The 26004-nt window shown below is 40.6% G+C and overlaps 3 protein-coding genes across 6 annotated transcripts; 2 read left to right on the top strand and 1 right to left on the bottom strand.

Moving 5' to 3' along the window:
• The first annotated feature begins 131 nt into the window (after window positions 1–131).
• On the top strand, window positions 132–11273 carry naxe (NAD(P)HX epimerase). Its single transcript, XM_085148115.1, has 7 exons — window positions 132–290; window positions 1908–2098; window positions 2177–2285; window positions 3211–3321; window positions 3440–3550; window positions 3892–4039; window positions 4678–11273. Exons 2-7 carry the CDS (start codon window positions 1926–1928, stop codon window positions 4875–4877), a joined length of 852 nt encoding a protein of 283 aa, XP_085004241.1. The 5' UTR covers window positions 132–290; window positions 1908–1925; the 3' UTR covers window positions 4878–11273.
• Window positions 6730–17598, bottom strand: scn1bb (sodium channel, voltage-gated, type I, beta b). Its single transcript, XM_085148116.1, has 6 exons — window positions 16355–17598; window positions 16103–16269; window positions 13188–13425; window positions 11785–11926; window positions 9153–9227; window positions 6730–7223 (listed from the first exon to the last, which is right to left on the bottom strand). Exons 1-5 carry the CDS (start codon window positions 16401–16403, stop codon window positions 9158–9160), a joined length of 666 nt encoding a protein of 221 aa, XP_085004242.1. The 5' UTR covers window positions 16404–17598; the 3' UTR covers window positions 6730–7223; window positions 9153–9157.
• Window positions 17599–18186: 588 nt separating this feature from the next.
• zbtb22a (zinc finger and BTB domain containing 22a) lies at window positions 18187–25661 on the top strand. Of its 4 annotated transcripts, XM_085148106.1 has the most exons (5): window positions 18187–19073; window positions 20260–20478; window positions 21113–21884; window positions 22276–23198; window positions 24031–25661. In XM_085148106.1, the coding sequence occupies exons 1-5, from the start codon at window positions 19053–19055 to the stop codon at window positions 24067–24069; spliced, it is 1974 nt and encodes a 657-aa protein (XP_085004232.1). In that variant the 5' UTR covers window positions 18187–19052; the 3' UTR covers window positions 24070–25661. The 4 variants fall into 4 exon arrangements, with proteins under 4 accessions (XP_085004232.1, XP_085004228.1, XP_085004229.1 ...); XM_085148102.1 differs by having other exon boundaries at window positions 18188–19073; window positions 22276–25661; XM_085148103.1 differs by having other exon boundaries at window positions 18189–19073; window positions 22279–25661.
• Window positions 25662–26004: the final 343 nt, after the last annotated feature.

Here is a 26004-nt window from a genome sequence, read left to right as displayed (position 1 = left end):
CTATTAATAACTCCATTATGCTGCCTTTTCATTTATATATAAGGGTTAAGCATATTTTCTCATTTTAATTAGAAAAGTGTGTCTTTTACTGCAGTCTCTCCGCCTAAGAACAGGCTTTTATTTTGGAATCCTGGTTTTCAGGTCGCTTTCAAACCCGGAAGTAGCCTACAAGGTCAGGGTGCAAGTGTTGCTCTTGCACAGCGTCAAAGCTCCAAAACTAAGAGCTTTGTGGTTTAAAAGGACAAAACTGCATGTGAAGCTGTCTGCAAGAAAAGGGGTGTTAAAATTTGGTGAGTGTCGCTAATGTTTTCACACGAAGTGGAGCAAATGCTAAACGTTAGCTAGCAAGTCAGAGCTAGATAACAGTGAAGTGGACATGAGAGTGCTCCTACTGTAGCCCTGCGACATTAATGTGTACACAGTAATATCCACATAACCGTGTAATGCAGATAAAATACATTTTTAAAAAATACAAATGCTAATAAACATTTACAAATATTAGTCGCGTTGATCTGAACATAAATCGAACTGGATGTTAGCAAGTGAAATCTGTTTCACTTCAGTGTTCATAGTTCAGACACTTTTTATTTCTGTGCAGTCATGTGGATTAATAAGTACACCCTGACTGCTTTCATTGTAATTAAGACGGTATGTAGCAGTAAGGTGCTGCTAATCAAATGCACGATTAATTGATCATCAGCACCTCTGTAAAAGCAGATGTTTAGGCACTTTTGCTGGTCTGCAACATTCAGGTGTGTCAACACAGTACCACAAACTTTCCAGCAAATTCACCAAAAGATCGAACTGTGCAATGTTGATACTCTACAGGCTTCACTTAAATGTTAAAGCTCATGACAATACAGTTAGAGAAAGACTAAACAAGTCTGGCTCGTTTGGAAGGAGTGTTTTGCAGACACAGGATGTGGTCACCTTACAGTCACCAGGTTGACTGTCTGCACCAGTTCATATTTGATTCAACTGTTCTTTAATTAATTGACAGCTAAAGCCTGACCCAAATTCAGTCATGCAACAGGACAGTGATGTCTAGCACAGCAGCACAATGGCCAGGTGAAAGCTCTCAGCATGATTAAAATGCAGCAGGCTCTTAAGAAAGCTGTGCATTAATAAATACCTGCAAACCTCAAGGAACCGAAGCAATGTTATAAAGAAGAGTAGGACAAAAAAAACCCTTAGTGATGTTAGAGGCTGATAAACTCATACAAGAAATGATTGCTGCTAAAGTGCTACAAGCTGCTGAATCATGGGCTGTAATTCGTTTTTCACAGGATTGCAGAGATTCCTGTGATAATGTTCCTTTCACATAATTTTAGCGATACAGATAATAGTTTTCTCTGTATTGATTATTAGTGTATTTACATAAAATAAGTGACTTGTAATCTATTTACATTTGTTTTTATTATTGTTATTTTATTTTTTAAATGCTGCAGTGGTCTAATTCAAGATGATTTTCTCCTGTGGGAGGAAATAAAGCTGTCAGATCTTTAAATATTACTGCACTTAGATGTTTTGATGGTTACACAGAAAATACTCTCAGTTTGTCTTTACTATGTATTAGTTTTGTAATCACACAGTATCATTTTAGTTCATTTTTGTTGTGGAATTTTGTTTTTTAAATGCCTAGTATGGGCTTTTTATTTATTTAGTTTTAATCAACCATGTTCTGGTGTTGCACAGACTGTGTGGGAGTGGGGTGTCTCACCTCTTTCTTTAACGCATACTAAGCAGCAGCGCAGACGAAGGGAATAACTGATTAAAAATGCATTTTCTAAGTTTGCAGTCTGCAGGTGTGAGCAAATAAAAACGCAAGGAAACAGCGAAAGGAGTGAAACCTGCGTCATCAGCAGACTGAACATTGCTCACTGTGGTCTTTTCTTAAATTTTCTCAGGAGCTTGTATCCATCTGGATGTTGAGCGTTCGAGCTCTGTTTGGGATCGGCTTCCTGGTGACCTCACGAGCCGCGACAGCCCTCGCTCAGGCAGGGACATGCCCGTTGCCCGCTGCAGCTAACAGCCACAGAAAGGACTGTTTCAGCAGCACACCAGCGTCCACCATGGCCCAGGCCATCAAATATCTCGGGTGAAGGTTTTAACCTTTTCACACATAAGAGTAAAACCAGACTTCATGAGTCTAGACTGACCTGTAAATACTTCACAGGCAGGAGGAGGCCCAGCACATCGACGAGGAGCTCTTCAGTGAGTACGGCTTCAGTGTGGATCAGCTGATGGAGCTGGCTGGACTCAGCTGTGCCACAGCCGTCACACGGGTGAGCGTCACCGTGGGCTCTTATTTTTGAAACACAAATCTAACGGGAGGAATAAAAGTCATTGAACTGGCAACAAACTCTTTTATAATGTAAAATAATTGTTTCAGGAACTAATGTGAGACCTCTACCTATTCCAGCTGCTCAAAAATGAGTTTGGTGTCTTTAGGGTTTGAAAAAAGAAACGAGGATCGAAAGTGGGGTGTAGAAATATTTTCACTTTTTTCTTCTATTCTATGGTTGAGTCAGTTAATCCAGTTACAAAAATAAAAGTTTAAACATTGATTTAAATAGACAGCTACCAACCACTTACGCAAAAATCGTGTGATGAATTTCCCCAAAATCTCTGATCTAATCTTACTCGTCAGCCTTTATTTTTCTGTAATCAGACTAAAGTAACATTACGCTTGATGACGCTATAGTAATGTTGAAACATTCGTCTTTTTGCACAATCAAAGTCTGAAATGTTTTCATTGCACTTTTAAGTTTGCTGTTGTGGAATTGAGATGCACTTGATACAGCTGCATTTTGCTCGAAGGTGCATGAAGAAGCTTTACTTGGTTTGCGTAACTAACACAGAACGGGCACTTAACCTCCTAAGACCCGAACTCTTCCACGACATGCATTTTTAATTTCTCTTTGATATTTGGGCTGATTGGGACCCGATGAATGTAAAAACAAAGAATTGCCACATTTTACCTGATTTTTGTTTCTGAGAAAAATTAGAGCCACATATGAGGATATTAGTCTAAAATTTCGATAGAGCAGTGGCAGTATAATGTCCTCGTAAGTGGATATCAGGCCCTTGTAGAGCAAAATTTAGTATTTTGGTCTTAACAACCCAAAATGTGATGTCCACATATGTGGACGCCAGGTCCTGAGAGGTTAAATATATCAAAGTTTATTTTGCTTTCTTTTTTTCCTTCAGGCATATCCACTTACTTCTCTGGTGAAGGCCAGACCTTCTCTGCTAGTGATTTGTGGACCAGGTAACAACGGGGGCGATGGCCTGGTCTGTGCCCGGCATCTGAAACTCTTTGTGAGTGTCTCCCAATTTCACAGAAGAGGAAAAAAAACATTTATTTTCACATCCTCGTTCAGCCTTAAAATCCTAAATTCCTTTTTCCTTCGTTAGTACTTTGTGTGTCTGATTTCAGGGTTACGAGCCAACCATCCTGTACCCAAAGAGGCCAAACAAGCCGCTGTTCCAAGGCCTAACCACACAGTGCCAGAAAATGGAGATCCCATTCCTGACTGAGATGCCTGAGGTTTGGTGTTAATAAAATATGTAGCTGCAGCTTTATCCACAGTAAACACACAGACACACTGCTTATTGTTTTCTGACTGTGCATTTTGTATGAAGCTGTACAAATACTCTGTTACACATGAACAGAGCTAATGTAATTAGGCTCCAGTTTAAATTAGCTGTCTAAATGATACTGAGGGGATAATAGCTCTGTTTTTATTACAGCAAACTAGATAGTGAATAATTTCATTGGTAGCTAAGAGAAGCTTTAGTTGATGGATTTACTCACTGAAATAAATGTGCTTTCAAACTATTGATTAATTCCTTTGTAACTAACTTATCTGGGTAAAACTGTCTCCTCAGGCCAAAGCGATTGATGAAGCATACAACCTGGTGATAGACGCCATCTTTGGCTTCAGCTTCAAGGGAGCTGTGCGAGAGCCCTTTGGCTCCATCTTGGACACATTGAAAAAGTCCACAGTGCCCATAGCCAGCATCGACATCCCCTCAGGTCAGTCCTCACCAGTCCTTGGGTGACATTACTTTGTAAAGTAACTGGTTAGAATACAAAATTACTGCCATTAAAAAGTAATCAATAAGGCATGCACCAGTATAGTGGGGCAGGGGTTAGCACATCACCATGAAGATGTGAATGTGAAGTGCTCTTTTTCTTTGTTAGCCATGCTGACAGACAGACTGCTAACCCTTCAACAATATAACCCGCCACCCAGCTCATGGCAGCTGGGGAAAGCTCCATGTCGCCACAACCTTGAATTGAAATGGCTCTTATAAAAATGGATGTATTAACTTTTGTTAGCATCGCCTCTTAAACTAAACCCAATTTATAGCCAGCTTTTAGCTGAAAAACGTGTGGTTTTGCAGTCCTCCTCGCTGCAGTACGGCTCGCCAGCAATGTTGTGGAGTTCTGCTTATTGTCAGTGAGGATTTATTAAACTGCAGTGCACCTGTCAACAGTCTGGAATGATTGTAATCAATAACTGCATGAAGCCTGGTGCATGTCCGCGCTCCCAAACAGAGGATATTGATTTGGATCTAACTGTCGCTAACAGACATACTGCAGATTATCTCAGGAAACAGAAATTTCAGCTGGTTAGTGACAGCCTTTTTTTGTTTGTTTTCATGTTAAAGGTTGGGATGTGGAGCAGGGTAGCACAGATGGACTCCAGCCTGACATGCTCATCTCTCTCACTGCACCAAAGAAATCCGCCTCCCTGTTTAAAGGACGATATCACTTCTTGGGAGGCAGATTTGTGCCACCTGGCATGGAGAAGAAATATCAACTCAACCTGCCCCAGTACCCCGGCACAGACTGTGTTTTGCAACTCTAAGAGATGTGGGCCATCACTGAAGGGAAATAAGCTGTCACTGGCGTTATAAAGCAACCAGCTTAGCTCAGCATAAAGGCTGTAAACTAAAGGGTGAAACAGCCAGCAGCGTGACATCCGTTCACTCATTAACACGTTTTGTTTGTTGATTTTAAGAGAGCTTGGCAGCGTCAGCTAAAGTAAATATGAAAATAAAAAAATTCTTTCTCTGACAAACTGACAAACTTTTTAAAGTTCATATATTCTGCTTTTCCCAAATTTTTTTAACATATACGTACACGTATATACGTGATGGGAGAAGGGAGCGGGAGATTGACAGACTGATTGGTGCAGCGGCTGCAGTGATGCGGACGCTGTACCAGTCTGTTGTGGTGAAGAGAGAGGTGAGTGTAAAAGCGAAGCTTTCAATTTACCCGTCGATCTACGCCCCTTCCCTCACCTATGGTCACGAGCTGTGGGTAGTGACCGAAAGAACGGGATCACGAATACAAGCGGTGGAAATGAGCTTCCTCCGAAGGATGGCTGGCCTCTCCCTTAGAGATAGGGTGAGAAGTTCAGCCATCCGGGAGGGGCTCAGAGTAGAACCGCTGCTCTTCCACATCGAAAGGAGCCAGCTGAGGTGGTTCGGACATCTGACAAGGATGCTCACTGGGCGCCTCCTGGGTGAGGTTTTCTGGGCATGTTCCACCGGGAGGAGGCCCCGGGGCAGACCCAGGACACGCTGGAGAGATTATATCTTGGCTGGCCTGGAACACCTTGGTGTTCCCCTGGATAAGCTAGAGGAGGTGGCTGGGGAGAGGGAGGTCTGGGCTTCTCTGCTTGAGCTGCTGCCCCTGCGACCCGGCCCCGGATAACAGAAGAAAATGGATAGCTGGATGCATATACGTATACTCACCAGTCATTTCATTAGGTACAGCATGCTAATAATGGGTTAGGCCCTCTTTACCTTCAGAACTGCTTCAGTTCTCTGTGGCATAGACTCAAAAAGGTGCTGGAAACATCCCTCAGAGATTTTGGTGCATTGACATGAAACAATCTGCCGTACTGCTCTTAGATCTGGTGACTGTGGAGGTAATTTGAGTGAACTGAATTCAGTATCATATCTAAGAAACAAGCTGGAGATTATTTAAACTGTGTGATGTGGAGTATCATCCCCCTGAAAGCAGACATCAGAAGATGGACACACTGTGGTCATAAAGGGATAGGCATGGTCAGCAGCAATTAAGCAATGCTCAGTTGGTGTTAAGGAGGCCAAAGTGTACCGAGAAAATATCCCCTGCACCATTACACCATCACCAGCAGCTTAACCACTCACGAGGCAGCATGGGTCCATACTTTCATGTTTATGCCAAATTCTGACCCTGTCATCCAAATGTTGCAGCAGAAACTGAGACGCATCAGATCAGACCATGTTTTTCCAATTTTCTGCTGTCCAATTTTGGTGAACCTGTATGAATTGTAGCCTCGGTTTCCTGTTCTTAGGTGAGTGTCATATAGTGTGGTCTGCTGCTACTGGAATCAAGACGTTTTCAGCCAGAGAACTGATGATTTTCTCTTATTTGGATAATTTTCAGACTGCAAATCCAAGAGATGTTTGTGTGGGGAAAAATTCCAGTATATCAGCAGTTTATGAACGTCTTAGACCGCTCCCCCTGGTACCAGCAACTTTCAAAATAAATCACTGGTTTCTAAATATGGTTACAAAAGTGGACGCTCATATTAGACAGGTCCAGTAGAAGAATAAAAAAAAAAAAAAAGTTGTTTTGAACACTAAAAATATAGCTGGAGCTGAGCTGAGCAGACCTCACTTGAAGTCTTCATCATAATCATCAATCATAATATTCAAACACGAGAATTTTCAACCACGTTTTCTCCATTTTTATTAATACATCTTTATTATTGACTGAATCTATAACTAGCAGTTAATTTAGAAATACAGTCTATTGTAGCCCATCACATTCTATTTTAGAAATCACTTACACATATGGTGTTTTTATACATTATGTGGTGATGATTTAGTAAAAAGCTTTCTTGGACAATTAGCCTCATGGACTCTCCACAACACCGCTCATATTAAATGCATGACTACATATACTTAGAGAAATACTGAACGTACAGTATATGCTTCAGACAATTAATGCATAATGGTTTCTCATATAAGTGCAGAACATGCTTTTTGTGCGCAGGGTACTATATACAGTGCTGGTACCATGCTCTCCTAGTGTGTTGTCCTTTGTTCGGTTTGTTAAGAAGAAGGTAAAATAGAGGTTTGAGATGAAGAGTTTTTCCCTCAGGTTGTCGTCATGCAGGTCGTTAAGTGGAAGGATGTTTTCAGTCCATGAAGAAAGCCTGAGGACAAAGACGGCTCACGTAAATGGAAGTGCTGGCGCAGAATCAAAGCGACTGAGCTTGTAGAAAATCCAGTTTATCTCTAACTAATCCAACCTCTACAGCCACATTTAAATAATTAAAATGATCTCACAGATGTTTTCCATTAGTTTCAGCTTTGCACACCTAATCACTGACAATATATCTGTGTTAGATGGTGCCATAAATAATGCTTTTACACTTTATTAGAGAAAACAAATCAGTTTTATATTTATTAATGAGGTTTGGAGTACATGGTGGTGTAGCCTTTTGGACTCCAATAATACTTAATTCCTAATATTTCACAAAGGTTTATTATCGTGTCCTTAGGGGTAGATCATCAACTCCCTAACATCCTCCTCTGTCACAACAACCCTCTGCATGTCCTCCTTCACTACATCCATGAATCTTCTCTGCAGTCTTCCTCTTTTCTTCCTGACTTGCATCTTCAACATCCTTTGTCAGATATATCCACCTTCCCTCCTCTGCATATTTCAGCCTTTCCTTTCTAACTTTGGCTCCAAACTGCCCTACCTGAGCTGTCCCTCTGATGCAGTCGTCTCTAATCCTGTCTATTTTCCAGTGAAAATGTTAGCATATTCTTTTTGTTAGTACCACCATCTCCAAAACATGCATCATAGCAGGTCTCACTACCATCTTCTACATTTTCTCTTTCACTCTTGCTTCTATCCTTCTGCCAGAACACTCGCCTCCACCCACTCTATCCAGCCTACACTCGCTTCTTCATTTCTCTTGTACATTGTCTTTTGCTTTGGATGGTTGAGCCCAGGTGTTTAAACTCATCTACTTTCACTACCTTTGCTCCTTGCATGTTCACCTCTCCACCTGTGTCCCCCTCATTCACACACGTATTGCGTCTTGCTTCTACTGCGTTTCATTCTTCTTCTCTCAATTGCATACCCCCACCTCTCCATGCTCTCTTCCACCTGCTCCCTATTCTCACTACCAATCACAGCGTCATCTGCAAACATCCGAGTTCCTCCTGCCTGACCTCATCTGTCAATCTGTCCAGCACTACTGCAAACAAGAACAGGCTCAGAACCGATCCCTGATGTAATCCCACCATTACCTTGAACCAACTGTCACTCCAGCTGCACACCTCACCCCACTAAAATATATTTTCTCTAGATCCACTATGAATGATTGAAGTGCAGACTTTTAGCTTTAAATGAAGGAATGTTATAAAAATAGTGGATTAACTGCTTAGGAATTACAGTGACTTTTTCACACAGTCCCTCATGTGTGGGTGTCTAAAACACACATTTTCACCTAACTCAAGGTACAGTATTTGTATCACACAATTAGCAAAGGTGGTCCCACTTTAGCTGTGAAAAAATATAGTTGAGCAGAATTTCAAGGGATCCACCTTTCTAACTTTTCATTAATTTCCCTCAAAAATATACTTTAGTGCAAGAACTCAGTAAATCTACAAAGTTTATTTTGCGCTTTCTAGTAAATGTTAAGTTAGCAGCCTAATAGCCTAGCTTAGCTTCATGGACATCCATAGAACAACTAGCTTGGCTATATCCATACAAAAGTGCAAAAATTACCCTTAATGACCTTTACATAATGTTTTCAACAAAAGTACACAGTCTAGAAATAACAAAACTTTCACCATAATAATAAAATCAGAAAATTGCTAGACTAGATAATAAATAAAGAGCAATTTTTTCTTTTATATTTTATGCTTGACGTCGTTATTGTTGCTACAGGGACACAGTTTACTTAGATCAAACATGATGTTTGAAACAAAGCCGTGATTAGGAGTGGTCAGCTGACAGGGTCTAATGACATTTATATAGCGTTTCTAATCATTCTAAAATACATTGTAACAGTAGGTATCTTTTATGGAAAGATGACATCCATTTCCATTAATTGATCACAACGTACCTGTGCTATTCTCCGACTTGTACCCCTGCACAGTTATCTTTACTTTCCGAGGCTATCGCTAAATATTCAGCATTTCTGGAAAGGGAAAAAAAGAAAATCAGTTTCAGCAATCATCTGCAATGTTTTCTTTCATCACAATGACATGGGTTAAAAAATGCAAAAATAAAAAGATACAGGTTTGATTTTCTTTTCGACTTACAGGAGGAAGGTTTTGGTTTTGACTAGGGAGGAAGATGGCAGGATGAAAACACGACAAGGCGACAAGAGGGAACGGGACAAAGACACACAAGTGAACGCACACAAACACGATGGAGACAGCGACAGTCTTATAGTAAAGGAAACAATGATATAGCAGGCAAAGGCAAAAGTTAAAATTATAGGTGTTATTATAGGAGGACAATAAAGAATGGCATGACTCATGGGGAAATACACACTTTTCACAACTTCCCACTCACACCAAATTTGTTTTTGAGGAAAGTGCCATTCATGTCAAACACTGTAAGCCAAACTAACACCTAATAATCAATGAGAAGGAAACCGCAACTGCTTTCACATATCTCTTATCAGTTTTGCATATAAATTTGTCTCTTTGGCAGTCTGCCAAACCATATCCCTCTTCTGTGATTCTTCTCCTTTTGCACACCGAGGAAAGTTAACTTCTAAACATCCAACAGGTCATGAGTTAGGATGAGCATTTAGGGTTGAGTTTGGGTTGGGTTAACATCCACCTTTTTATGATGTCATTTTCACCTGTTTGAATTCAGGAGACAAATACCCTCTCAACTCCAAAGAATGCTCTCATTTATTTTATAAAGCTTATAGTTGGGCTGGATCAGGTGACTCTGAATGATCCCTTAGGTATGCTGCTTCAGGCTGCTGGGACACTTCCCATGAGGCACCGAGCAGTTCTTCCCACTCTCCTGGATGTGCTTATATGCAACTACTGCAACCTTTGTCTACTTCCTCCCATACTTTGTGTCTGCTCGTGGTCTCTCTCTGCTTTCCTTTCCTTTCTTCCTTTTACCCTCATCTCTCAACCATTCAGGCCAGGTTGCTGCCCTCCCACAGCTTGGTTCTGCCGGAAGGTTCTTCTTGTTAAAAGGTAGTTCTTACTCATAGTGGATCCTCTGGTTTTTTGTGGGTTCTCTCTATAACGATGTGCAGTCTTTACCTTGCAAAAAAATAACATAATCTGTGGATTTTGTTGGGTTTTTCCTTCAGTAAGGATTTCTTAGTTTATAGTTGAGGTTTTTTGTAATTATAGCAAATTTGTAACGGATGTGCTGATTATTTCTAGGTTCTATTTCATCTCTAGATTCTTATTTAGTGTTTTAGTTCTTCCTACTTTTGAAATCAGTTTTTCTTCAGTTAAATTTACCCTTCATTCTAATATGTGTTGTACATTCATTTCATTTTTAACTTTAATTTTTATATTTTATTTTATTTTATTTTTATTCCTTCCTAGTTAAATTTACCATTTTTAATTTTCAGATTTATTTCCTATCTTATTCATAGCCTTTTCTTTTTTCTTTAGGTCACGAGCAGTTGTGTAAGCATTTCACTGCATATCGTACTGTGTATGACTGTATGTGACAAATAAAATTTGAATTTGATTTGAATTTGATTTCAACGTTTAGAATACCCCTATACTTGATTTGGTTTGGTTTGGTCTGGTCTCTCTGATGTCTTCTTAAATTTTGTTGTCAATTGTTTCTCTTTTCCGTGGTTTTCCCATTTGGATACTTCCTGTTTTATTTTGTTGTTTTTCAGTCTCTTGTACATTATCATTAGTATTATTTCCTTTGTTATTGTCTTAATTAGTTTCAGCTGTGCCCTGTTAATCTGGTGTTTCCACTTTTCCTGATTGCTTCCTGTGCCCATTTAATGCCTCAGTTTCTATCAGTTTTTTGTTCAGTTACACTCTAACCCTGCTGCCCTCTTTAGCTTTATGTCATGTTTCTGGTTCTTTAATTTTCCACGTTGTCTCAATAACATTTTAGTTTTTTTTTTGTTTAATTAGTGCATCTCTAAAAGCTGTATTTGGTTCAGCCTGAAATCTGTGACATTTAAAGCACCTTGAGGTGACTGTTAGTGTGAACTACAATTATTTAAATTAAATTTTTGCCTAATTGGAACACTTAAAATGTTTTTACCCAACCTGCAGACACAAAAGTCTGGAATCCCTAGCTTACACTCACACAGTGTTTACTTCCTTCAGCTGGAGACCTAAAATTTGCTTTCATTTGCACCTCTGAGTGAGTTTATGATGCTGGTGTGACCGGGCCTTAACCCAAATTTGTCTTTCATTAATATCTACAAATATGCATGCCAATAAGTGCCAGAAAATAAGGAGTCTCAGATATGTTTGTTTTCTTTTCAACTGTAAAATGACTTAATTACACATCTTGGTCCACAATAGCAACGCGTAACTCATTTCATTTTGAGCTACAAACTAATATTGGCCAACATATCTGCATCCAGTTCATAACTGCACTCGAAAACACACATACTTTATAAGCCTTTAACATATAAGCACATCTTGTATATCTTTTCAAGCTGAATCAACTGTATATACAAGATTCTGACATGCATTAAGTCAGCATGCATTTAGGTGTAAGAGAAAAATACATACGCCGCTTCTCGTAATGCTTCTTCTCCAGCTGCTGCTATCTTTCTGTAACAGTATATCATCTCTATGAGGAGCCAGAGCTGCAGGCCGATGATGGACACGTACATCATGACCTCTGACACGATGGAAGCTGTACCTCTGGTGGCTGCATACAGGAAACCAGGAAAGACGAGACAGACAAACAAAACAAAGGTGACCTGACGGGGTCGAGACAAAGCTGAAACCACCTAAAACCTAAAGAGGAAACATCTGTTCTATCTAAAATCTTTTGTTTTAAACTATGGAAGACCACAAGAGCCACACGCATCAAAATAAAGAATTCTGTGCTTGAATAGTCTTAGTTTTTTCTTGCAGAAGAATCACTTTTGTGACATTGTGCAGTCTGCCTGTGAGACACTACAGAATTTAATCAAAATATATAATATATAATAAAAAAAAAGTTTTCCATATGACTTTAACAATCTCTCATGTTGTTGCAGAGGAATTTTGGACCACTTCACAACATTGCTTCGGTTCATTACAATTTGCAGGCATTCGTTTATGCAAAGCTCTCTTCAAAGCCTAAATATTTGCAAAATATCTATTAATTAATCGTAATTCGTTACAAAGTTACAGTTAAGAGACAGTTTTCCAGATGTATTTAAAGCCTAGTCCTAGATTCAAAGGGAAATTCAATTAAGATCGCCACAAAGTCTAAGACTAGACTTGATCCGTGTCTGGGAGACACGAACCAAAGAGTGCACAGTTATATATGCTTACTGTTATGCTGCCTGATAGTAATGCATTTATCAGGAAACATTAAATAATTCAGCTAAGCTGCTGAACTGGCAGAGTGTCAGAATCCACGATTAGACATGTTTCTTCCATCTATTGAAAACTGTAGAGAGTAAATATCAGCCACTGATGAAATAGAAGTGAAACAAAATTAATGTTGCTTCCATTTTAATCCTAACAGAGACTGGGAGGCTTCTTTATTGACAGTGCCAGAATCTTCAACCTCTGAAAATGGAGGCAGGCTGCATTCTCATAATATTAAAGCTTCATTGTTGTTCAGGGTTAATAGGAATGCACACTGCACTCACAGTGAGATTTAAAAGAGTGACGGTCTGTATTGTGCGAGTGTGAATCCGTTTGTGAAATGTTTCTGCAATGACAGTCTGCTTAAGTCTAATTAAGGCCTGAAAATGCTCAGCCACCTCCACCATCGAGCGCCACATTTACGCGTAAGAAAGATAAATGCATTCAAAAAATCTAAATCTGACTGCTCAAACCACACTTTTCAACCTTATTTCAATATGCATAATATATTTTAACATTCAGCAATAAATTAGCTTTTTCTTGTTAACTGTCCTCAGATGTCTTTAAGTCTACTTGCTCAAATACTAATGACCTGTATAAAGTCGTACCTTTCCCCACCACACTGAGGTGCACCACTTTGCTGACAACGTCGTTGTACTCGTAGTTTTCGTAGGAGAGGATGCGGTTGAAAAAGCACCGGTAAGTGCCCGAGTCATTGAAGGTGACATTTAACAGGTATATGGACGCATCTTGAATGTCTCTGCTCCTTTTGCTTCCGTTCCAGTCGACACGATCCAAAAACTGGTCACTCTCAATGGTGGGGCCGTCCTCGTTGTAGGTGTACATCTGGACGACACAGAGATCATTTAAGGTTGTGTTCATTACCAGTTATATATTCTTATGCAACACCTTTGCATGAGTGACGGTTAAAATGAATTTTTCATTATTTATGTTATTCTGGGCCTTGGTGTAGCCGCTCAGTTTGTTTCCTCCCTTAAAGAGAACTTATTTCTGATTGGCTGTCCCCCATAAACAGAAGATCGGAACGGTTGTGGGTGGAGCTTCTGTTCTCACAGCTAATACCAGGTGTTTGAGATGACTCTATTAGGATATACGCACTCTATGACATCACACAGAGCCAAGTGTAGAAGAAACTGTTAGAAACAGAGCATTTGGCTCACAGGTGTTACTTTTAAAAACACTGAAACTTTGGCGGTGTCTAATATGAACATCCACCAATGAGCTATTATGTTATTTAGGCTACGATGTTGTAGGTTGTGTATTATTATTATTATTTTGGAAATGTGTTTCATATCTCTTGAAAATCAAGTATTTAGTTTAAAAACTGTCAGTAACTCGTAAACATTTATTGCTAAATGTTTGTTAAACCCTTGAATTAGAGCAGAAAGTCTACACTTCAGCTGTACCCTGATTGTTTGATTTCAAATTGGAAGCAACAATGAAAAAAATATGTCCAGGTTCATGAGTAAAAAACATACTCCATTATTTAGATGTATTTTCAGTTAATTGGTTAAGTAAACACACTTGACAGCTCCAAATGGATATCACCTCGTTACCATATTGTAGATGGATGTGTTGCCTCCGATTTAAATTTGTCTACACCCTCAGTCACTCCATATGAAACATACTTTCCCCTGAAACTGTTCAGGCATATTTTTTAAAATTTTAAAACGACCGTTTAACACTACTATACTGAAATCCATCCACAGCTACATTAACACAGCATGCACTGCTGCATCAAACAGAGAATCCAGCACAAGGTCAGCAGAGCTCTCTCTGACACTTTGATGACCTCAGTGGGGTAAAATGTTCCAATTGATTCATCTGAAGCTCATGATGGTGTCATCACTGGGTGCTATTATGTGACTGAGGACCGTGTCTATGTGTGAGTAAGTGAGAGCGACAGGAAGGAGGAGAGCTTTGGTGTGCACTATATATAAGAGCATATATAAATAGCTCAAGTCCTGAGAGAAGTAGCCCACAAGTTTGATTTTATGGATGCTTGCATGACTAAGACTTCCTGCTCCAAACCTCCCATATAGTCAGCAGTGCTGCTTGTTGTGTACAAAGCAGAATTTAAGGTCCAGCAGAGGTAGCGGCTTCGCTGTCCTCTGACAATCTGGGGATGACCTGTTTGCCTGCAGAGAGCTCTGTCTGTGGGCCACTCTTGCTTGTACTGTTGTTGGTCTGTCAGCCGCAGAGAAAGTTACAAAACTCAAAGAGCTGAAGTGAAACAATGAAACGTGTCCATTGCAGAACTTTCTGTTGTTTTTCATGCTGTTCTCCTGGTGAACCCTGCTCACGCTCCCTTCTCTGTCCCACTGTTTTGCCATAAAGTGATTTTCAAGATTTACCAAAAAATTATTGCCTGTATTTAAACAGTTGTAAATGACTTGTTTACCTAAAATCTATCAAACGTATCATCGAGTCATTTTTGGCCGGACAAAACATTTTTATCACAAGGTTGACGCTCAAACCAGTTTTTGCCAAAATTACTTTTCTGTATATTTCATTTATCCAGGTAGAAAAAGTGTCATTGACATAAATGTATTTTTCAAGAGATTTTTGCAGAAATTGCAACAAGCATAAATAGCACCATAGTTCTGTAAAGATATTATTAAATTGGCCAAAAAGGATTGGGTTGATTATAATTTAGGTATTATTTTATATATAAACTCTTCATAAATCCAGTTAATTTACCAACACGAGGAGATATTACACATACATACATCAGAAACATCAGAAATCTTTTTGGTGCAACACCGGCCCACTTGTTGACGTGTATGTCATCCAGTTCAGCGATGCACAGTGAGGATCTTGGAAGACTAAAATTTGTTTTAATCTCCATCATCAAAACTGCAATTAGGAAATGATAGCTCTTTTCCTGAAGGATATGCTTCTCCTTCAAATGTACTGAGATCGTTTTGTGTGATAGTAACTGGAAGAAGCTCTGGCTTTTGCAGTTATTTTCTTCTACCTTAACAAGGTGAAAGAAGCATCCTTTAAAGTGCTCCACTGGTTTTATCCTACCGAAAGTGTCCTTAAAAAGACTCAAACCTGACATTATGTAATCTTACATGAGTTTGTCTTTCAGTTATTTTAGCTTTATCGCTACTCCTGACTACTGAAACAGCATGTTTACGTTTATGTAAGTGATTCCCGATTGGTTTGGAAAGATATTTTATTTGGACTCCATCAAGACAATAACGCAAACTCTTGTGAATTTCTGATTAATCAGATTTTTTTTAATTCTGTGCCAAATTTCATATTCACAAATGTAAGTTTCTAAACTGAAAACGAATGCAGTTCCACAATCATATTCCTACTGTCGTCCCCCCTGAAAATATATTGATCAGTGTTTATTTTATATAACTTTTAAGTGACTAAGGCAGCAAGTTACTTCTATACTTTGTTCCTTCTTCTAATAAATGTTTATTTAAAAAAAAGATGGGGGAAGCCCAGATCTGCAGGGCCATAAATCCCACTTCATGGAAACACTCACCAGAAAAAAGTCAGCCTCCCCTTTTGGCCTGAAGTACCATTCGACGCTGGCTTCACCTCTCACCTCACTCCTTCTTTTGCAGGAGATGCAGCCCAGTTTAAAACCCTTGCCTGCTACAGCTTCAGTGTCCGAGTCCACCTCTGCACAGGCCCCGTGACACTGGTACACTGTTTACAAGAAAAGAAGAGAAGTCATCATCCTGGGTAAACAAGGTGTCATAGCAAAACACTGCCAGGAATCACGCCCACTCACCAAACAGCGTGCAGAGGAAGGAAAACAGCAGAAAACGTAGTAGTGCCATGACTCCAGATGTTTTATCGAAGGAGGGGCCTCAAAAAGTACAACCTTAAGATGGTTCTTGAAGCTTTCACAGAGCCTAGTGACACTCACGCACTGAGCACCTCCAAGTTTGCAATAGCAGGATGGATATTTGCAAATGTTTTCTTGTAGATTTCAGGAAGCTTATCTGTATTGTTTTTTTTTTAAGTGCAGGCTGATGTCATGTGTTGGTGGCAACTAGCAGCTAAACATGCATTGTAAAGTGCAAACCGTATACGCGTAAATGTAATGTCCCGTGGAACCACTCAGGTCTTTGGCTCAACAGTTTCCAGAATTCTGGTTGCAGAATTTATTGCCACAAATTATTGCTCCTTTTGAGACAGTTCACCCAATTTACACACCCAGTGGCCTCCCGCATCCACGCGGTGACCTTTTCTGCTATCAATGATCAAATAGCTTATGAAACAATCCAGATATCTGTTAACTCACAGTGCTCCCCAGATCCGCACCCTGAGGTTATGATTCTTTTTTTTTTCCTGAGGTCCTTTTAATATGAGATGCAGAGAGCAATCAATAGACCTGCCTGAGGCATGCTCCGCTCTAAATGTTGGAAAATTACAGAGAGTATAGACGCTTACGAGGTTAAAATGAATATGTGTTCAAGAGTGCAACATGCCAGCTACTGAATAAACGTCAACAATACATTTACATGCCAGTGCATTTATAATCAATTTGCATGCTCTACGGCAGGAAATAAATGGCTACCTTTTACAGGGTACACGCTACCAGTATTTAATAGAGACCAGTCTAATGGTCTAATGGTAATTATCCTTAATCGGATCAATGAAATCAGAGCCACTGTCCTGATCAGGCCTCCTCTCCTCGAGCAGAGTCGTCTCTCCTGGAAAAAATATAGAAAAATACTGTCCTCTCCAGCGATGGCAGCTATATAATTTTTTGTATAATTTCAGCTATCTAATGACCCCGTGCTCGGAGAAGTGATGTTTCGTTCGCGTTGGCATTGCAGGTCAAACTGCGTGAGCGCACACGCAGGCATATAAGCCAGACACGCAATTAAAAAAAACACACAACCCTCAAATAAATCCGTCCACTGCTCAGTTAATGGTGTTTTCTCCTGCGCCACAGCGGCACCTCTGTTGAGAGGTTGATGCTGCAGATGCACTGCGGTAAAAACAGCCAAGCGTGTGTGAGACAGGGCAGATGCTGCATGTGACAGCTGTTTGAGCCTCTTCTGTAGGTTTTTTAAAACTGATGCTCATTTAACCCTGCCTCAAACCTGCTGCAGGGATCCCGGTGTGCGTTGGAAGAAAATTAAATGGAAAATGATAAATAAGAAAACGAGAACAGGGCGAGCTGGTCCTTTAATTTAACTCCTTGTTGATTCATACAGGGCATCAGATAGCTTCCACTTTCTGGACTTCTTGTTTTATAGGCGGCGCTAATGGGATGTGACTCAAAAAATCCAGTTAAAATTACAGTAGGCTACAGTAAAGGAATTTTCCGTGTAATTATTTTAATGTATTTCCCAGCGTTTATTACACATTGATTTTTACCATTAAATATTTATGGAAACTTAAAAGAATTATATTAATTTTGATGTATGGCATAACTGTATTTAGGTGCAGGGAGTGGGTGGGGGTATTTCATTTTTTTTTTTTTTTTTTTTTTTGCATTTTTAACAGTGTAAGCTTCATTGAGGAAAATTTGAAATTTTTATGATATTTTCGTTGGAGATACACGTTGGCGGTTTTATTTATTTTCACAGCACTATGAGCCGCTTTACAGCATCCGCCATTTTCCTTTTGGGCATGAATCCACCAGTAGCTGAGAATTTCTAGCAACTAACCTCCTGACAGCGTCCCGTTCAACCACCACAACCATCACACATGTAGTTTTCTGTTGCGGTTTAACTTTTCTTCCACTGTTTATTTAACGCTTGTAAAAACGTGTGTCTTAGCAAAATATTAGCTTTTGGGCAGCATAAGCTTCTCTGTGAGGACTAACTAAAGGTCAGGAACGTCGTTTTATTTCAGTACAGGCCCATTATCTATGAGATATGCGAAAATTAATTACACATTGACCGTTTTGTCTAGAAGCGGTTGTTTTATCCGTGTTGCACTGTCAGCTAATTGAATATCTCCGGAGCGCCCCCTGCTGGGCCTCCAGCTGAATTGCAGCCAGTTTCTCGGGGATTGGGCTCTGTCAATACATGTAACAGTGGGTCTGTCAGTAACGTTTAATAATTGTCCATGCAGCTGTTGTTTATTCAGCGGCAGGTGAATCAACAGGTTAACGTGTGATGGCGTTTCGTGACAGTTCAAACCGACGTTTACACTAAACACCCACTCACGCCGTGTGAGGATGCTGCTTAGTCAACTGGCTATAAGCAGCAGCTGCGCCTGCGGGCAGGCTGCCGTTAGCCTCGTTTTATTAGCGTGATTTTTTGAGATGGCGGTTAGCATGTGGAGTTTACCAGTGACGTTTTGCTGCAAATAGTCAGCGAGGCTCCATGTAAAACAACAGAATCTCGGCTCATCGAAGGTAAAGTCATTAAACTAACGTTTACTGGGCTAACTGTTGACTGGCTAATGTAGCTAAAAGCTAGCTTAACGCAGGGAATATAAACAATGAACCAAAAACTAAGGAGCGAATGTCTTCAGCCCTTCATCATGTGAGTGCCGTCTTTAAAAGTAGATGGTGAAATAGTAGAGCATCGACGTGAGCAGTAATCACCAGGTGGTAAATTATTCGGGATGAACAAAGGTGGTTATTAATAAATCAGCCCTATTTATCCCATATTCGGGAAATGTTATCGTTACAGCACTTAAATTGAACATTAGAGATAACACCCGGATTATCTGGCAGATGGCTTTCTGGTAGGCGGATGTATTGAATTATAAAGTGTGATGGCATGTGGAAGGGAAGATTTTGTGTATCTCTCCTTGTGGCAGTGTATCTGAGAAGCGGCTCTGCTGTCTGTTTAGTAAGTGTTGCAGGTGGTCAAGATTATCTATGATGGATAGCAGACTGTTCAGTGGCCTCGTCTCGACCACAGCTCTTTCATAAGTGTCGTGTGTGCAGCCAGTCACATAGCCAGCCTGTCTGATCGGTTTATTCAGTATGTTGGAGTCACCAGCTCCCCAGCAGACTTCAGCAAAGTGCACTGTGCTGGCTAAAATTGGGTGATCTGCAGCATTTTGCTGGATGCTTTGAAGGATCTCAGTTTCTTTAGGAAATAGTCTCCTATTACCCTTCTTGTATACAATCTGTGTTGGTTTTCCTGATTTGGATGCCTGGAGTAGCCCTCTGCTTCAACACTCTGTCCCAGGATAGGTCTTGGCTATGTAGCTGCCCTCTTCCTTCTGCAGTTAGTCACCGTAACTGTGGTCTTATTCACATTCAGAGGTAGACAATTCCTCCTAGACTACTTCACCGCTGGGCCCAGGCAAGTCTCTGGTGTGAGGGAGCTAGTCAATAGTTGTTAAGCCCTGGTAGTGTTGAGTTCTTCGGTACAGCAACCAAACAGCATGTTTTCCATAACACTGATATTAGCATCATTTTAGCTGACATTTGAGGTAAAATGATGAGGTAACATTGGTCTTCATGAAATTACTCGTAAGCAATTAAAGATCAATCAGAGGATAATAGATTAAAGTACCAGCTGATCTTTTCAGCGGTGAATGTTACCAGCCTTGTTTTGTGGAAAACAGACAGTGTTATTGCATATTTTAATGGCGTAACAAAACATATATTGGTCTATAATGCATTATGTGTATAAGTATGGATTAGAAAAATAATAACTACATGTGTAGTAAAATATGAGAAAACAACTGACAACTTTTGTGCCTTTCCTCTAGGTTTCGCTGACCATGGATCCGACCTGCAGTGGGTCTGTGGCTCCGGCCGGTTTGACGGTCCAGGTGTGCTTCCCAGGCGCCAGAGCAGCTGTTTTGGACAATCTGAACCGGCAGCGGGAGGAAGGCAGGCTGTGCGATCTCTCCATCCAGGTGCAAGGTCAAGTGTTCAGGGCTCACCGCTGTGTCCTCGCTGCATCCTCACCTTACTTTCATGATCAGGTAGGGCAGAGCATATTCATGCAGGGTTGAAGTTGTTGGGGTTTACTGTCTGATGTTGCACTCCAGTAATATAGCACTATTAGAATACCTAAAATCATCTCTGCATGTAGAGTGGGTGACAAGAGACGAAGGGAGAGACACCACTTCACAGCCTTTATGAGCATATCACCCACTTGTTTTCTACTCCACATTTTGAGCTTTAATATTTACATTTTGGCCACAGCTGGCAAACATGTTTAAAAGCTGTATTATTAACTGTTGGAGTGCAATCCACTGAAAAAGATACCTGCTAATTAATACGTAGTAACATAAGCTGATGGTTATCATAAAATACTTGAATTTCACTCACCAAAACTGAAGCAGAAAATCCTTGCGTGGTCTGTACCTCACAGTAGCTCAGATAATTTCATCAAACAGCACAAACATGGTGGAAATGTCCACATCAGTGACTCCAGTTAGTGAAAACCTAGCTTTTGTATAAAAAGCAGGTGTCTTAAGCCTCCCTTATAGTTTCTTTAGCTGTTTTTCTGTGTTTCAAATGGCACTGGGTTTGTAAAACACTGGCAGAAAACCTGTTTATGTGTATATTTCAGTCCAGATGTCAAAGTGTGTCTTTGTTTCTGTCTCTTCACAGGTGTTACTGAAAAATGTTACAACTGTCTCCCTGCCCTCAGTCATGGACCCAGTTGCCTTTGAGAGCGTCCTGAGTTCTGCGTACACTGGCCAGCTGAGCATCGTGCATGACGATATTGTCAACTATGTCACCGTGGCCAGTTTCCTGCAGATGTGGCACATCGTGGACAAATGCACCGAGATCCTAAAGAGGCCTCGGTCCTCAGCAGAGGGCGCCTCTGGGGAGGCTGCCGCCGCAGCTCACCCCGGCTCTGCATCTCGCCAGCAGTCCCCGAGCAGCACGGAGTGCCTGTATGCAGAAAGGGAGGGAAGGAGGAGGGAGAAGAAGCCAGATTCACTGCCTCCTTTGGCTACATGGAGACGCCCACAGCAGTTCTCAAGATGGGGACGCCCTCGACCCTCGTCAGCCCAGCACTTGGCTGATTCACAGCTGGACAGCCTTCCTGGCTATGTGGAGACTGATTACACCAGCTGCGAGGAGACATGGGTATCGTGCAATGCTAAGACGAGTCACTTTACTCATGACGGACCTGGACACAATGCCCGGCACCATGGGGGGTTTTCGGGTGCTGAGGCTTTAAAGCAGAAAGTCCGGTTTCAACAGCGGGGGGCACCGCAGACCTCTGATCGACCACTCGATAAGAATAGAGAGAGTGGGGACGGTGATGAGACGCAGGATAAGAGGAGGAGTGAGAGAAGAGAGATTGAGGCAGATGAAGGAGTAGGAGAAGAGACGGGGAAGAAGGAAGGCTTTGCACAAATGGGACACTGTGGTAAGATGGACAAATATAAACAGCATTAAAGAATCCTTTTTAGACACTTTGTTATTAGAATTTTTACTTTTCTTGAACAGCAGTTTTTTTCCAAATATAAAGAAATTTACAGCTTTTGTGGGGATAATTTGACTGACATTCAACAGCAGTGCCCTGACATTTACTGTAAATGTTACTGAAAGTTAATATATTTATATATTATAACATAAATACAAGAATTCATTTTTTTTTTTATTGGTTTCAATTTAGTAAAATTCAGATTTACGTCAGCAGTGGATATGAATATAAATAATGTTGAATCTGACCAGATAGCTGGAAAATATCTTCTTTCTCTTTGTGCATTTTCCCAGTGAATTTACTAAAATGTGCTTTTGTTCCTTCTTGTCTTCAGCAGACTTTCACTCAGTTTCGAATGAAAATGACGAAGCTGGACATGCTGCAGGGAAGCAGAGTGCAGACGTGACGAAGCAAAGAGATTTGGTAGGAAGCGATCCAGCCACAGACCTGCCCAGTCTTCATGGTTGCCAAACAGGTGACGCAGTTCCAGATCCTCACTGCCCGTCCTCAGCCAGGCTTCAGTGGCAAACAGGTGCCTGGTCTCAGCAAGAGCAGAGGCCTCAGGAAGGAGAGGGCGGCAGCTGCAGTAAAGATGAGGATGATGAAGAGGAAGAGGAGGATGTGGATTTTGAATGTTTCACAGAAGCGACCTATAGGAGAGGCACTTACGATGAGATTGAAGATGGCACAGGACAGGTTTCCCAGCGGCCTTTGGTCCCCGTGTCTCCTGACTTTACAGTGGCGGGCGCGGAGGTGAATTGGCAGGGTGGCTCTTTGGCCCCTACCTCCAGTCGCCATCTGTCCTCATCTTCTGCTGCATTTCCACCGCCCCCTTCACCTCCAACCCCATCTTCATCATCCTCAGTGTCCCTCGCTGCTGCGCCCTACACGGGCAAAGTACACTTCTGCCACTGTGGGAAAGCCTACACCCTGAAGAGTATGCGTGACCGGCATGTGAAGATGCAGCACCTCAATTTACGGCCCTTTGGGTGTCCCGTTTGCACAAAGTCCTTCAAAATGAAGCACCATCTCACTAAGCACCTTAAAACCCACGGAGGGCTCCGGCCCTATGAATGCAGCCTCTGTGGGAAGAAAGTCATTTGGAGAGACAGCTTCCTGAGACATCAGGCCCGGTGTGAGAGACTTGCGTCCAGCTCCTCGGCGAACAGCAACAGTGCAAGTGCAGCAGCAGATATGGATGATGGCTACAGTTATGGATTTGATGAAGGGGAAGCCTTTCTCCCCACTGGAGGACAGGTGAAAGTTGAGGAAGTGGATTTTCATAAGGAGATAGAGGATGGGATGGGTGGGCTTTTGGGTAGTGTTTCTGGGATAGTTGCTGAGCTAAGAACCCAGACACAAAACTTGGACCCTGGCAGTCACGTTTTTAAAGAGGAGGCCAGCGAGAGCTTTACCTGAAATTAAAAGTTTATGTGGAAAACAGTGATTTAAAGCACTTACTGTAAAGTTTGAAGAAGGATTTTGCTTAAATTGCCATGAAATGTCAACCGATCTTCACACAATCTGAATAAACGAAGAACACAAGCAGTTATACTTTTCATGCTTTTATTTATGAAACATTGAGCGATCACTCAGTGCTGGATGGAAAGAATAAGCGAACCTTTGTGCTAATGAGTTCTCAGAAAAGCTGCTTGGAGTCAGGTGTTCCAATTAAGGCAATGAGATTTGACTTGTGGGATGTAGAGGCACTTGTCCCTATAAACAAATGTGTACACAGTCTGATTACTTACAAAGCTTTTTCTGAAATTTATATAAAGTGGAAATATAGGACTGGCACTACTCTTTTTCCAAAGGCCACAGAGACCACAATATATCTGCAAACAATATATTTACACTTACTAAAATAATTAAAAGATATACAGAAAACTTTTGAGTAACAAATAGTGTTAATGGAAGAATTCTGCTAAGTAAATAAGTTTGCAAAAGACCAGATGGATGTTCCAAAACAGTTCTGTAATAATTTTCTGAGCACAGTTGAGACAAAAGTCAGTCTTACCATCCACCAACTGGATGCTTTGCAGGCATTGAGAGAGTAATACGCTTATAATTGTTTTGGTTTTTTTACCAGATTTCGCCCTGGAGCGGCAGTTCTAAATCTGATGCTTAGAAGAGTTTGGGAAGATGCAGTAAGACAGGAAATATTATTGGCCTCAATGCTGTTAATGTTTGTACAACTAAATAAATTCAATAGCTTACTTACCGTTTTAGAATAAACACTGTGCGATTACTCAATGTGTTCAATAAAGACATGAAAAGTACAACTGATATTTTCCGAGTTTGATCAGATAATTAGTAATCAGTTAAAGTGTTGGTGATCCCAAAGGATTCGTCAGCTTTCTGCTGTATGTACATACCACTTTAAAAGATGGAAATGTATAACACAACAAATCTTTGAGCCAATGCTTCAGTTTTGTCCTTTACATGTGCATTATTTACAGGCCATGGTTATTTTGAAAAACATGAAACAAAATATTCTAATTTCAAGTGATCCTTTTTCATTTTGCAGCTTCACATAGGCTCAGTTTTTATTTAGTGATGCTTTAAACTCTACCAAGCAGTGTTGTGAATGTACTTCTCGCATTTTGCACATAAATTATTTGCCATTAACCTTTAACATAAAATGAACACAAGGATAAAAATGCTTTTTTCCCGTGCCATGCTGATGTCACTTATGTGAAGAAAAAAAAACATGGTAATAAAAGTAGTTTTGTTTCCTGGTTTTGGTGATCTGTGATCATTTTAAAACATGTCTCTGAGGCCATTTTTAAATATTTTGTTAAATGACTTCTCAAGAAAGAAACTTAAAATCAATGGTGATGAGATTACAGCTTTATCTAGCAGTAGCTGACAAAGCCAGTCAGTGTATTGGGGCCTGAGAGGCTAACACTGGGCTCCCGAATAGCTTGTTAGATTTATATGAAGTTTAGCATCTTTTCCAGGTTGAAACAGGTGACTTTGGGTTTCTAGTAGATAAGTACGATCGTCTTCCCTGTAAAGTTACGTTGAAACCAAGCACAACATTGTTTTTCTTGTGACATTACCAATAAGTTTGATGTGTCACATGGCCCTCTTCCTATTGAAAAAACAAAAGTTGTATCCAAGATGGCCGACTTCTAAATGGCCACCATGGTCACCACCCATCTTGAGGAGTTTGCCCTCTCACATATACTAATGTGCCACAAACAGGACTTTAATATCACCAACCACTCCCATTTTATTACGGTGTATCCTTATAAATGGCCCACCCTGTATAACTGGGAAAGGCAGTTGACTAAAAAAGAAGTAATTCCGGTGACTGGAGTAGATTTTGTTAATTTCCTCTGTTGTATTTGGGAACCATTTATTTTTACTATCAGGATGAGGTCCTTAGAGATGTTGATGTAAGTGAAAGAGGCTATGATTAGACTTAAAAAAACAAAATGAATATCAGAGGGGGATATTATTTTAGGAGTGACCAGTCGACAGTCTGGTACTTTTCTAAAACGAAAGAATGCAGTAAACACAAATCCACAACTAAAGTGGATTCTTGCAGTTTCTTTCATCGGTTAAGAAAAATCCCTTCCTACTGGAATTTTGACCAACATAAACAAATCGTACATTTTTGAGGAGTTAATTAATAGCCTCTTATCTAAAAGTATTTGAAAAGTACTGTATATGCAGCATTTTCCCACTAGTCAATATTAAAAGATTTTTCAGCAACATTCCACACTGCTGTGTGTTTTTGGAGGACATAAAACACAGAGGTTTAAAGAAACATTGCAGATAATTTTAGAACCCTTAGGCTGATTTGAAACAATCTGGAATTCATGTTTTAAACAATGCTGAGATTGTTGTAGAACACTAGTGTGTAGATCAGGGGTAGGCAACTCCAGGCCTCAAGTGCCGGTGTCCTGCAGGTTTTAGATCTCACCCTGGGTCAACACACCTGAATCACATGATTAGTTCATTACCAGTCCTTTGGAGAACTTCAAGAAATGCTGAGGAGTCATTTAGCCCTTTAAATCAGCTGTGATGGATCATGGACACATCTAAAACCTCCAGG

The sequence above is a fragment of the Neolamprologus multifasciatus genome, chromosome 22, assembly GCF_963576455.1.
Source record: "Neolamprologus multifasciatus chromosome 22, fNeoMul1.2, whole genome shotgun sequence".
Lineage (NCBI taxonomy): Eukaryota > Metazoa > Chordata > Actinopteri > Cichliformes > Cichlidae > Neolamprologus > Neolamprologus multifasciatus.
Note: the sequence above shows the minus strand (reverse complement) of the source record. Positions and strands in the feature narration are given on the sequence as shown.

Coding starts and splice junctions, on each gene's coding strand:
- scn1bb (XM_085148116.1), bottom strand. CDS start 16,403: ATGGCACTACTACGTTTTCTGCTGTTTTCCTTCCTCTGCACGCTGTTT. Junction 13,426..16,102: donor GGGAGGCTGACTTTTTTCTG/GTGAGTGTTTCC, acceptor TGTGTCGTCCAG/ATGTACACCTACAACGAGGA. Junction 9,228..11,784: donor GAAGCATTACGAGAAGCGGC/GTATGTATTTTT, acceptor TTCCCTTTCCAG/AAATGCTGAATATTTAGCGA.
- naxe (XM_085148115.1), top strand. CDS start 1,926: ATGTTGAGCGTTCGAGCTCTGTTTGGGATCGGCTTCCTGGTGACCTCA. Junction 2,286..3,210: donor GTGCCACAGCCGTCACACGG/GTGAGCGTCACC, acceptor TTTTTCCTTCAG/GCATATCCACTTACTTCTCT. Junction 3,551..3,891: donor TCCTGACTGAGATGCCTGAG/GTTTGGTGTTAA, acceptor CTGTCTCCTCAG/GCCAAAGCGATTGATGAAGC.
- zbtb22a (XM_085148102.1), top strand. CDS start 19,053: ATGTCTTCAGCCCTTCATCAT. Junction 19,074..20,259: donor TGTCTTCAGCCCTTCATCAT/GTGAGTGCCGTC, acceptor CCTTTCCTCTAG/GTTTCGCTGACCATGGATCC. Junction 20,479..21,112: donor CACCTTACTTTCATGATCAG/GTAGGGCAGAGC, acceptor GTCTCTTCACAG/GTGTTACTGAAAAATGTTAC.